The sequence below is a fragment of the Corvus hawaiiensis genome, chromosome Z, assembly GCF_020740725.1.
Source record: "Corvus hawaiiensis isolate bCorHaw1 chromosome Z, bCorHaw1.pri.cur, whole genome shotgun sequence".
In the NCBI taxonomy this organism is placed as follows: Eukaryota; Metazoa; Chordata; class Aves; order Passeriformes; family Corvidae; genus Corvus; species Corvus hawaiiensis.
The window spans coordinates 32,319,115-32,333,124 of NC_063255.1; the positions used below are offsets into that span (position 1 = coordinate 32,319,115).

General features: G+C 40.4%; 1 protein-coding gene across 1 annotated transcript in view; it reads right to left on the bottom strand.

Annotated features, from left to right (window-relative positions):
* Window positions 1–966: 966 nt before the first annotated feature.
* KCMF1 (potassium channel modulatory factor 1) overlaps window positions 967–14,010 on the bottom strand; it is a 44,844-nt gene continuing 31,800 nt past the window's right edge. Inside the window, exons 4-7 of the mRNA XM_048291832.1 lie at window positions 8,954–9,055; window positions 4,920–5,094; window positions 2,533–2,815; window positions 967–1,602 (exon numbers count right to left, since the gene is read on the bottom strand). Of these exons, the coding sequence (XP_048147789.1) occupies window positions 1,341–1,602; window positions 2,533–2,815; window positions 4,920–5,094; window positions 8,954–9,055 (822 nt within the window). The 3' untranslated portion in view covers window positions 967–1,340. The remainder of the gene's footprint in view (window positions 1,603–2,532; window positions 2,816–4,919; window positions 5,095–8,953; window positions 9,056–14,010) is intronic.

The following is a 14,010-nucleotide window of genomic DNA, read 5'->3' on the forward strand; positions in this document are numbered from 1 at the left end:
AAAAAAAAAAAAAAAAAAAGGAAAAAAAAAGGGAAAAAAAAAAGAAAGAAAACCAAAATCAAGTCCGAACATACCCCTTCTGCCCTTGCTTTGGGGCTATTATAAATTTCTATGCACAAGAACACCATACTCTTTTTTTTTTTTCCAAACCAGTAGGATTAACAGTATAGGCATGGAGGTGGCATGATTCAACTAAAAGGCTTTTTTCCAACTTTTTTTTATACTGGGGAAAATAACCAAAAGAAACAATAAATAAAAGGTGCTGAAGTTAGCATTAAGAATTTCTTGTAATATACTGACAATCTGGGAATCCAAATCCTCAAGCTCTCCTGATACTGTCAGGTCTCTGCACACTATGAAGCAAATACATAAATAAACTATGATTGAGGCTGTGAAAGGCTTTTTAAACTAAGACAATAGGATCCAGGTTAACTTTTTTTTTTTTTTAAGAAACACAGTGAATATATGAATTGTCTACACCTGAATAAAACATATTTAACAATTAAAAAATTTTAACAACCACAACAAAGGAAAACTTTAAACAAAAGTGAACATCATTTGATTTTAGGGCACACAAAAGTCCCTTGCAGTAGCTTCCAGCAGTGGCCTTACTGTTGTGTCTCCTACAGATGCGTAAAATGAAGTTTAACTCCACATTGCGGTGACAGCTGAGAGGGCAACATAATGGTCACATACAGCAAAATGCCACACCCTGGTCACAACAATGTATCTCACTGCAGAGTTTTCATCCTGTGCAGGAACAGCACATGAAGATGTCATTCTGTCATATATTATTAAAAAGCTACTCTGTGGCCACAAACTGCTACTCAGCACTAACCTTTTTCATCATGTAACCTTTGAATAATGGGAAAGCTTTGTGTTTTATAGTTTTACTCCTTGTATTTAAGTTTTTAAATAACAAGGTCACTAAAACTCATGCACGCTGCAAAAAACGTCATGCAGTAGTTAAGGTAAACCATCCAAGCAGTTTTTATTCATTAATATTCATAAATACACACAGCAGCTTCATTAGAGATTTTTCATTTTTTTTTCCTCTTCAGTTTGAATGTGGAGTATTAGGAGAGCCTTTTGCATGTCAAGGTACAGGACACAGAGCCTTCTGCTCTGCACTGCAACCTACATTTACCTGCTAGAAGTAAAAATTAGTTAAGTGGAAATGATTATCATATATATCTTTTCTCTCTTTCTTTTGAATGTACACAATGTAACAAGAGTGACAGACCTGAAATTACAATCACCAAAACAAACCCAAGATAGTTGTTGTCCACTTTCATTGGCAAATACAGCACAGAGGACATTGTCTGCAAAGTGGGATGTCATCAAAGAGGAGGTGGAGGAGGCTCATTTCCTTTATTACTCTCTTTTAAATTTAGGTTTTCTAAAGCAACATCTAGAGGCATAATATCTACACAGCCCATAGCACCAAAATCTGCAATCTCCCCCCGCTCATCCTCATCTGAGGAGGAACTTTCTTCCTGCATCAAGGTGGACAGTAGAAGCTCCTGAACAAACAGGCTGCAGTCTGCCCGTTCACTCTCCATTGACTGACGCTCTGCTTCCGACATCTTCGGATCATTCAACCTGTGCAGCAGCAAGGGAAGAGAAGACAGGAAGTTGCTGAAAGCCCATTTATTTCACTGATACACCACCGACAGGCTAAGATGTGCTCAGAAACTGCTCCTTAGGAGAGTCCTGCCTGCCCTTCAACACGTCCAGCACCTCAGTACAACACGCATGCATTTAACAACCCACCCCTTCCCAGCTGCTGCAGCAGCATTCACAGTGGAGCCCAAAGCTAGAGGAACATCAAAAACTGTTCATGAGGTTTCCTGCTATTCACGAGTCTTTTAGGGTGGGCTGGTGCCATTTCCTGGACATGCAATTATATGCCTCCCTTGTTTCCACATCAACTTCTAAGTTCACACTGGCCACAAAACACATCATTGCATGTATAAAGCCTGCGTATGGATTACTGAATGTAGTTCCATTTCTCCTAGGGCACATGCATGCCCTAACAGTGGCAAGGAAATTGCTCACTCCAACTCTGAAAGTCACAGGCTGTGACTCTTGTGGGTGCTTTGATTAAGGTTCTCAAGTGAGCTTCTAACTGAAAGATGTCACATGGCATTATTTTGAACTAAGACAAAAAATCCATCCGACTCACATTCAGGCACAGGAGCTGTTAAAACTACCACACTCTTTCACAATACCAGACAAATGAAAGTATGCTTGTGGAGGGTGTGACAGAGAAGATGTGGAAAACATTTGTATTTCAGATCAGTAGTCCATGTTCTAGAACTGGAATGACACAGGAGGTGGAATCCTCTTTCAAATAACTCTGGGGTCTAAGTATAATTTCTAAACTGGGTAAGTATTCTGTTAATGAATGCCAACCTAGGCACGTGCCTGACTCCAAACACATAAGCTTCATCAAGCTCTGTATCTCTATTAGAACTAAGGTGAACAGGAATTGTAAGAGGTAAATACAAGTAAATACACTGAACAAGTTACCTTGTCAGAAGGAACTGGGAATTCTGGATAGTCTGCTGACTGTTTTCTGTGTTAGATGTGTTGGTTGTTGTTGTAGATTGTGTCATAGTGGTGTTGACATTGATCGTGTTGGTGCGTCTGGTTGCATTGCGTGCAGTCTCCAGTTGCTGTCTTGCTGCCTGTGCATGTTGTCGTTCCAACTGCAGTTGCATCTGCAGCTGCTGTAACTGAGAAGCAGAAGGGCCAGAGGAGTTGAGCTGTCCTCCTGCAGAACGCCTCACACCTGATAGCTGGGATAAAAGCTCTGCCAGAGAAGAGAAAGCATCTATGACTTAAGATCTTAAATAAGCATTACACAGCAGAATAAATACACCCTGAATTCCATTTTTCTCAACTAACATCAAAACCCAACAATGCTCACAGAAGACTACGAAGAATAATGCCTATGAAGATTAAGACTAATTTATGCAGACTTAGTCCAAGTAACAAGTCAAAGTTTAATGCCTTGACAATGACAGGAGAGCCAATCTACACGTAATCGCTGGCAAAAGACGTCCTCTGCAGCAATTCTGAAACTTCAAGTCAAAATAGCCACTGACTAAGAAACTTCTTTATTTTGGCTTTGGATGGTGACTTTTTTTTCCCTTTCAACAACTGTTCCCTCAAAAAACAAACTACATCCTCCCAGGTATCCCAGAGGGAAGCTGTGCTGCAGCAAAGAGAGAAATACTGTACCATTGCTTCAAACATTTACTAAAAGAAATTTATTTAAGAAAACATATTAAATCACTGCTTCACAAAATGCTTCAAAAGCATTTTGTATGAATTCTTATTTCTGCCACAAGCATGGAGACCTAGTGATTAAAACCTCCCTCTGTTTTTAAGTCTTCCAATTCAGAAGGATGGAATGCTCCTTGCAAGTTTTATTCACAAAGGTTTTTTAGAATAAGCATTAGCAGCAAATTACTGCTCAGTGCATTACTGCAGAATCTATTCTATGCCCTGTGCAGAAGGTACTTGTCACCTCAAACACCTGCCACAGTTGATGCAATGGCAGAGGAAGCAGGGGACAATCCTGCTCCTGCCCCTCTCCTCTGCATTACAAAGTTACTATATAGGTCATGACAATTTTTCTTCCATCGCATTAATGAAATGTAATTCTAAAGCAAGCTGTTTTTGAAGGAATAAAGTAAAATATGGACTAGAGTGGCTGAGTAATTTTCACCAACACTGACAGTAGCACCAAAATTAAGTAAATTTTAATTACTAGAGAATGCCACAGGGAGGAAAAAAAAGTTAAGAAAAGTAACTGATGCTATGAACTTTAAACAGGAAAATTACTGTGGTGTTTCCTATTTATTACTCCAGTAAAAAGGCAGGCACGATAAACTCACAGGCAAGATTAAGATATATTTATTCTCACTGTAAGCTAAAGCTTAGAGTACAGGGAAGCAGGTGTGAACTCAAGACAGTCCTGGAACAAGGCAGACACCAAGCTCAGTGTGCTCTAAATGCAGAAACACAGCTTCCACCAAAAGAGAATAGATGCAGAAGAACGACATTTTATCCCACATTTAATGCTGCTAAGTGGGAAGGTCCCGAGAGGCTGAAAACAAACTTCAGCAGTCACTTCACATTGTAACTGAGCTGAAGTAGCTGCCCTGGGAAAAGAAAGAGGATGTCTTGCACTGGAAGCTTCAAGAACATCCTCCCTCTTTGAACAAACTCACCTGTGATCTCACTGAACTTGTTTCCTTCTCTTGATGGGCTACTTCTTCACAGCTAATTTAATGAGTTACATCAAGTCACACCAGGCCAGCAGAGCACCAGAGGCAGCAGAAGGCGGGCAAAGGGGACCATGATTAAGGAAGGCAGTGGATCCACAGCTCCCCTTTTAGGGACAATGCCTCATTAAGACAGCTGCTGGCTACCTGCCCCTGAAGAAGTTACAGCCTGATAGTAGCAAGCTCCAGTTTGAGCACTGTGTCTCCTTTGCATTATAAGCAAAGATGGATTTGTGGCAGACATTCTGAGGTTTCCCTGTAACATTCTGGTATGGTGGAAGACCATAACATTAACATGTTTAGATTTCCCCATAGGCAAAGCTGTATTTGTTCTCAGAATTGTCTTCACTCTCTAGTTTTTCTTCCTTGCAAAAAAAAGTTATTTTCACATGAAAGCTAAAAATAGAACAAACAAGTCATTTCTGGGAATCCTAAAGACACAGCCTAATTACTTCCTGATGTTGACAGTAAGAACACCCTTCCCCTCTTCACCTGTGCTGTGGGATGCTGTGCCTGTAGTGCAGCTTCACAGCGACGTAGAGCAGGGCAACTACTGTCATTTTGCACTTTCCTTCCCCTGTGGAAGGAGGACAGTGGGGTAAAATTTGTGGTTACAGCTCTTACCAGCTATAGGATCCATGGCTTCTCTATTGCTTGGAGAATACGAACTCTGAGAAGACGAAAGCCCACCAGGGGAACTGGTAGTAAAGTGCATGTTTGATCTACGAGCACGGGGGCCTCCCAAACCGCGGCCTGGGTGGAACATCCTACGTACATGCCGAACACCACTGGATTCATCGTAGTCAAGAAGTTAAGAAAACAGAACTGTTTGGCATTGAGTCTTAAATAAGGACATTTGATGGGTGAAATATGCAGGTGTACTGTTCTTGATTCATGAAGTAATGACCTAACTTTTGAAGCAGAGCTAAGGTACACTGTGGCTATGCTGTAGGTCAGACTTACTGATCTGGTAACATTTTTTTTTTAATGAAAACCCACACAAATGCATTTTCAGCCAAGCTTACTGCTGAGACAGGGATTTCAATTCTCCCTTCCCACTTCTTACATTAAGCATCAAAAATAATTAAAAAGTTAACTACAATTCCGATCAGGATAATTACCGAATTCCTTTTGACTTCTGTACTTCATGCTTTTATCCAAGAAATTTCATCACTTCATTCTTTAGGAAACTGCAGGTTTCTGGAATATTCAGCACATCCATCACACCCCTTTGTTTCACCTTTTTTCTTACAGCGAAAGAAATATCACTAATTCAAGTTATGCCAATGATGCTTTTCATTTTCCCTTTTCCCCACTTCCCCCTATCAGATGCTTGTATTTTGTGTCACACTTTTATAGGTTCTCATATAAATTTTGAGGTAATCAACAAATTATTTAAAGATTATTTTTGTCATAAAGTTGTTAACATTCATTCCTCCAAGACAGTCCAGACAAGGCTTCTTCTTAAAAATTACTAGCATGACTCACTTGTGAAAAATGAAATAGCATAGGCTTTACTATTTTATTTTAGTGTTACTAGAATTCAGCTTAGATCTCCATCTCCCATTTTTAAATTTTTATAATAGTATGGTTACCACTCATATGGTACCAATTTCTGTGCAAGGGTAGTGTCCAATGTACTTTTCATAAATCACAGTTATGAGGCAGAGCCTCATGATGTCACAGAGGTCAAGAACTTAAGACTGAAAGGAATGACTTGACTTCTCATGGGAAGAGAGAGCTTCTGGCCAGTACAAGATGACTTTACAGAACGTTTGCTTCTTTCAAAACTGTTGGTTATGCTACAGAGTAAAACTTACCATCTAGGGTGCAAGAGGAAAACCTCACCGGCACAGAACACGCTTTGCTTAGTACAGAGTGTCTTGCACCTCTGGATGTGCCAATTTTGGATGCTACTGGAGATGAGTTGCTAAATTAGATGGACTGTAGAATCTATGTAGTTTGGCAAGCTTTTAATAATTAAACATGTTAGAACAGGATATTATCTGAGGATTTTTCAAGCACAGGACTCTAGGGTAACTCTCCCAACTGCAGCTTTTAAAGTGGTTTGAGATAAAAGTCATTCTTCAAATACCAGCTAAGCATGCAGTTGAGTCCTACCAGCTATGCTGAAGTAAGAAAAGACTCTGCAAACCTTACCTTGTGACAAACATTTAAACTGAATAGTCATGTGAGAACTACTTGCATGATTAACACTGAAAAGATGTATTTAATGAATTTTCAGGTATTTTCCTGCTAAAGAAAGAAACTGGGTTTTAAAGAGCTATCCACAGACTGTAGGAATAAATGACACACCTTGCAACAGCTGCACAAGGTTTGTAGTAAGAAACACATGCAGTGTTTTGGGACAACTCTAGGAAAGAACAAAAACCAAAATTAACCAAATATGTCTAATTAATAGCTGGTGGATAAGACCACCTCTCAGAACTGTAGCAGATCCAACAATAAATGTTTACCTCAAACTGCAAAATAAATTTTCACTCTAGAAAAAGTACAAGCCAAGAGCCTCCTCTATCTCCTTTTTGTACATGAAAGCAATTACAGGGCCTGGAGAGTTGTTCTGTACAGCTTCAACTTCATATACAGCAATATAATTGTATATCAGAGAGCAGCTTTCTAACAGCTTCCTGTTAAGAGTCTGATGGTTCTTATTTCCTACACTGCCAGACCCTGAGTGAAAAAGGGCATATTTGCTTCCTTTTTTCCTGCTTTAGACCTGCCTATTGCTAGATATGATGTAGAGACCAATGTCAAACAGACACTTCAAGATACTTCTTACCAGGTTTTAGAAATTTGACAACTCTGGACACCAACACAATAGAGTACAAGTAGAAAATTCTACATGTGTTATCTTTAACCATGGGCATTGTATTCCCAAAATATATCCATTTTGGGATGACTGATACTGAAACCTTACTCTGTATTTGAAAAAAAGGTTGTCTTTTCTAGCTCAAACATTCCCTAATTAAAAGTCATCTGGTGGCATCTCTGGTACTAGGGAGGAGAAAATGCAGCCGTAGCCTGAATTCTAATCAATTATCTCGTGTATTTCAGTAGGAAATTAATTTTACTCTGTAGCTGGAAAAATTTAAACTTCCTGCCTTAACAGAGCAGTTAAGTCAATGTTGGAAGCCCACAGTTTGAACTCTGGTACACTGCTATGTAGTTATGTAATTCTTGCTAGAAAAAGCCTAATTAGGCAGGTGCTATGAAAATCTCACAGCTGGTACAATGAGCAGAACTAAGACGATACAAGAGAAACTGCTCAAACTACATCAGCCATCAAGCAACATTTCAGAGCTGTCCAAAAGCCAGGAAAGATCTGGTGGTCTGGAAGTCACTCTCCCCTCATCAATCTTATCCCACCTCCTCCAGAAAGGGAGGATGGCATGACTCCTGGCCACTGGGGATGCCTGTGATCAAGCTCTCATAACCAGAGCCACAGTATTCAGCACCCTGCTCCTCCTGAGTGCTGAGAGCTCTACTCCTGTCTGTGAGAGAGCAAAGTACAGGCAACTGCCTTCGTCTGACTTTGCACTGATTTTTGCATCAGTTTTTCCATCATTCACCTTTCACAGTTTAAATCTATATCCAAACTCCTTTACCTGATCCAATTATTGCACAGTAATTAACCTGCACATTTAGTCAGTCCTGACCCTAAACCATGTTAATACTGACAAACTTAAATGCAATCAAACACAATCATAACTGAAGTGGAGCCATCACCTCAAATGCTGTTTCCCTTCTATTAGTGCAATCAATTCTGTTTGATAGGGCTTGGATTTTTTTTTAAATTCAACTGCTTGCGCTTACATTATTCCTTTTTCCTTTTTAAAAATCCCTGAACAAAAAAGCCACTATCAAACTTATAATGCAGTCTTTTTTTCTGTCTATTTAAATGAGAAAAAATGGAATAATCTAGAGATTCCTTACTGTAGGGATGCTACATAGCTTGCATGTCATTAAATAAAAGCCCAAACCAAAAGATATTTTATCAGTTAATTCTAGGGAGGAAAAAAAACTTCAAAGAAGGAGACAAATATTCCTATAACAAGGATGAAAAAACCCAACAGTTCCAGCTCTTCAGCCATCAAGCACAGATAAATGTCCGTAACTGGCTGCTAAGGTAACTGAAGGACAAGATCTTATTTCCCAGAAAATCTGAAGGTTTTCTGAGCTGTATTACAAAATGTCAGTAACACAACAAGATTACTTATTAAAAGATTGTGTTGAAAGTAGTTAAGCAAGTTTACAATTCAAGCAGCTATGCCTCAATCATCTAAGTCATAAATATATACAAGCACTGAATCTTGATACATATAAAACAGCACCAAGAGTAATGATGAGGCAGGATAAAACACAATGCAAGTAGAAAAAACCTCTGTCAAAATTCTGTAAATGTTTCTGCTGTTAGAGCACAAAACACTCTCAAGTATACCTACAAGTCTGTGCACAGTCTGATAACCACACTTTTTTAAACTAGCAGATGAACCTTCTTATTTTTGACATACATATCTTTAGCAACCTAAGTTCCAGGAAATCCAGAATATGACCCTTTGACTATAAAAATCAAACCAAGTCACCATGACTACTAGGTGAAACAGTCTAGCCCCTTTGCTTCAAATTGGAAAGGATATTAAATCTCTAGGAGCTCTGTGTTCCAGTGTAAGATGAGCTGCAAAGTCATCTGTTACATGATTCGGATCCCCTCCAGGTAATGCTGCACATATTGGACAAATCTGAAATGACAAAGCAAGGAAAAAACCCAACTTTATAAATATTACAAGAAATAGAACTTGTATCGAATCAGTCATTAGACACTGGCTCTTATGCTCTAAAATCATATTTTGGCATTCACAAACACCTGAATATCAACATACTCAAAAAACTCAGAAAAATTACTGAAGTGCAGACATTAATTTGGCCACCTTTTACTTTATGAACTTCAGAATACTATGAAAACCAGAGCTAGGATTCTCAAATTCAATTTGCAATGTCTTGAAAATTAGTATTTGCATGCCAGTTCTGCCCCAGTCAGTCAAGTCTAATCATACAGGAATGTTATTTGCCTCCTTGACATTCATCGCAGCAAAGGAATCAGAATGAAACTGCCCCTATTTGCTAAGTATCAAGCTGAGACCACACCACCCAGGAAGTGCAGACTTGGCAGAGAAGGGGTAATCTCCATACCCCGCCACAACAGTATTTTGAGAGAAGGTACTGAGGTCTCTCTTTGATTTTGTTTGGTTCCCTCCCCCCCCACCCCGCCCCGCTTAATGGTTTTTGGTTGTTTTTTAAACCAAAATACAGTTAACTAAGCAGGCAAACATTACCACTACTATTACCATAATTATGACTTGTTCTTTGAATGACTCTACAAATGGCATCTTCCATTTTTATTTCATTTTTCATGTGTATACTTAAGCCGATGAATGTAGATGTCAAAAGACCACAAGCATTAAGAACACTTGTATAAAAGAACACACATCTGTTGGACTCTCATGGAGGTGAGAACAAGGTCTTGAAGTTTACTATAAAATCTCAGCTGCTTTTGACAGGAGCTGCTGCATCTAATTCCACTTTAATTTTAGTGATCAGTTCTGAAAAGAAAACCAGGCATTTTAAAAGCTTTTTGCTACAACTCCTTCCCTTGTATTTTTAATGTTCAGCATTTCTCTCCACAGATTTTTCACCTCTACAGAAGCCAAACAAGTGCACTACAGGGTACATCTTATTACAGCATAACATAACAAATACTCAGCTATGCCAACATATCATATAGCTATCCTGTAGGGATATAGGAATGGATGTGTATTGGACAGATGCTTCTGAATTCCCTAAACTTCATTACAGCTGCTTAATCTTCTAACAGAAGATTAAGCACAACACTTTCAAAGCAATCTTCTTTTATTTAAGCTACTCTGAGGAAGCAGAAACCCAATGTAAGAAGAACAACCCACTCCTGGAAAGCAGGAAAGCATCAGAAAATTCTTTATTAACATGACAAAGGTGTGTAATTAACTGCCCATATTTGTGAATATACTCAATCCTCAGGAAAATACCAGCTAAGAAAAGGTTATAATGAATAGTGAGTAAGAAGGAACTGAAGTACCCCAACCCAAATTCAAAGTATCAACTAAACTTTCAAGAACTATTGACTAAGGAAAGTTATTCCAGCACTGTTACACACGAACAGCAACTTAGTTAAGCATAAGCTCTGACAGAATCACAAACAACAAAGATTGCTGGATCACTTATTAAGCATGACACAGCTAAAAATCATTATTAATTATAACATGCATGAACAATCGGTGCAGATGAAAGGCAAATATTGTCAGAATTTTCTCTTAAATTTATGAGCATTTGTATTAGGAAATCACCATGCAACCCTGAACGATGACTTTAAAGGCCTAAGCCAATCCCACTCATACAACCCTGCCAGTTTCCAGAACTGTGCATGTATTATCACAACTTCCCCATTTACATACAAAGTAACCACCTTAAGTGACAGCACTTCTGTAAGTGACAGCACTTCTGTAACCTCAACAAGAGTCACTGGGAGAACAGGGACACTGAGACTGTCTCAGATTGTCCATTTCATTACTGCAGAAAAAGCTCTCCCCAGTTTTATCCTCAAAGTATCAACAACCTAGTGCTTACAATTCATGTACCAAGAGGCCTAGTTACTGTCTTCCCAAAAGTGAGAAAGCTTTTGCAGTGCAATATAATAGCAGAAAATTTGAATCTTTGTTCTGAAACAAGACTGAAGAGATGGTATTTGATGAAGTCTCCTAAATATTTTTTCATTTACAATGCTAGCAAGACTTCTAATTGAACACTAAATTTCATCTGGGCCAGTCCAACTAACCTGAACCCCCAACACCAACAAAAACAATCATCATACTGATTCCCAGACTCCTCTGCCTTACAACTCTAACCACTGTCCCTGGACATTATATGGGTGAAGAAATACTGGTTCTTTAGAAGAGGAAGGGGGCTCTTTCAACAGGAAGGGTGGCTTGCTCTTTAAGTGAGAGAGCAGCTGGGGTGCATTAAAAGTGCTGTCTGGATGGAAGATGACCTGATGGAGACCTTACATGTTGGAATTAAAAAGACAACAGGCAAAGGTGATGTTATAGGGGTTGTCTACTACAGGCCACCTGACCAGGAGGAAGAAACAGATCAGGCCCTCTAGCGACATAGAGCAGCTGCCTCACACTTGCAGGACCTGATCCTCATGGAGGTCTTCAACCACCCCAGAATCTGTTGGAAGGACAACACAGTGTGACTGCAATCCAGGAGGCTCCTGGAGTGCACTCGGGGTTTCTCCAAGTGATAAAGGAACACACAAGGAAAGGTGCTAGATGGGACTTCATAATTACCAACAAGGAAGATATCAGTCAGGATGTGAAGGTCAAAGAAAGCCTTGGCTGCAGTGACCTTGACATGGTGCAGTTCGAGATCCTGAGGGCAGGGAAGAAGATGAAAAACAAGCTCATGACCCTGGACCTCAGCAAAGCATACTCTGGCCTCAAAATAACTGCTTGGAGGAGTCCCATGGTGTAAGAACCTGGAGAGTAAAGGGGCCCCGAGAAAGCCTATTAATATTGAAAGACCACTTCCCTCCAAACTCAAGAGTTCTCCATCCCAATGAACACGAAGTCACGCAAAAATGCCAGGAGGCCTACATAAATGATCAAGACACTTTCGGACAAACTCAAACACAAAAAAACCCCCCATACAGAGGTTACCCTCCTAGGGTAGCCCTGGAGGGATATATAAGCATTATCTGAGCATCACAGGGCAATGTAAGCAAAGCTAAAGCCTAAATGGAACTGTGTCAGGCAATTAGTATCCAAGGTAACAAGAAGGGCTTCTAGAAGTGCAGAGAAAATAAAAAGATAACCAGGGAAAATGCGAGCCCATTGCTCAAAAGATGTGAGGCCTAGTTACACAGGACACAGAAGAAGCTGAAGTACCAAGTGCCTCCTTTGCTAGTCTTTACTGGCAAGACTGGTCTTTTGCCACTCCAGGCCCCACAGAGCAGGGAGAAAGCCTGGAGCAGTGAAGACATTCCCCTGCTGGAAGAGGATTACTCTGCAGAATACTTATGTGAACTGGAATACTTAAATCCACAGGCTGTGATGGTGTGATGCACCAAGAGGTGCTGAGGGAGCTGGCAGATGCTATTGTGAGGCTCCCTCCTCTCAATCTTTTAACAATAATGGTGACTGCGTGAGATGCCTGAGGACTGGAGTAAAGCAAATTTCACTCCCATCTTAAAGACAGGCAAGTAAGAGGAGGACCTAGGGAACTACAGGCTGGTCATCTTGCTTTGATCCCTGGGCAAGTGAGGAAGCTATTGTTAACCACTTTCAGGCACATGAAAAGACAAGAAAATAATCAATAGTAGTCAGCACTGGCTTCACAAAGGGGAAGGCATGTTTGATATACTTCAATGCTGAAGTGTCTGGCCTGGTAGATGACTGAAGAGTAGGGGAAACTTCCTACCTGGACCTCAAGTAGACCACTGACACTGCCTCTCACAGGATTCTCAAAGAGAAGTTGTTGATGCTCAGGCTGGATAAGTAGAGAGCATGTCTCAACAGCTGGGCTCAGAGGGTGGTGATTAGTGGGAATTCCGCTGATTACACAAAACTATGAGGAGTGGCTGATACACCAGGGAGCTGTGTGGCCCTTTGGAGAGACCTTAAAAAACTGAAGAAATGGGACAACAGGAACCTTACAAAGGGGAAGTACAAAGTCCTGCACCTGGGCAGGCACAACCCCAGGAACCAGCACACACTGGAGGCCAGTCATATGGAACACAGCTTTGCAGCAAAGAACCTGGGGTCCGGGTGGACCACAAGACAGCAGTGTGCTCTTGTGGCAAAGAAAGCCAGTGGTGTTCTGGGCTCCACTGAAGAGAGCTGCCAGCAGGTCAAGGGTTGTGACCCTTCGCCTTCATCCAGCACCAGTGCCCAGTTCCCAGCTCCGCATGTATGAGAGACATGCACGCACTGAAAAGAGCTCAGTAAGAGGACACAAAGATGATTTCAGGAATGGAGGAAAGGCTGACAAAGATGGAACTCTTCAGCCTGGAGAAGGGCAGGCTAATGGGGGATGTATCTTATGAATGTCCATGAATACCTAAAGGGAACTTGAAAGAATGATGGAGCCAAGCAGCGACAGGATGAGAGACCGTGGGCACAAATTCAAACATAGGAGCTTCCTCATAAACATTAGGAAACGCTGAAACATTTCTCACTGTGAGGATCACCAAGCACTGGCACAAGTTAACCAGAGAATTAACTGTGGAGTCACTATTAGTGGAGTCACTATTAAAGAACTGTCTGGACATGGTCCTGAGCAACCAGCTGTATGTGACCCTGCTCAAGATAACCTCTAGAGATCCCTTTCAACCTCATTCAGTCTGTGATTGCTGCCTGCAGATATGTAACATTGTTGTACTTACCAGTGTCTATAAGTGAGAAAAATCAGCAGAAAGTAAACTTCTTATCTGCATCACTCTGAATATAAAAATGGCAAAATTTAACAGACCAAAAATTTTTTTGGCTTATTCCTTGAAAAACTGGGAATGTAAAGTTCCCTTACATCCCTAAAAATACATGTCTAAAACAAAACACATCTTTGGAAGGAGATACTCCAATGACTACAAGCTCAGTAAACATAA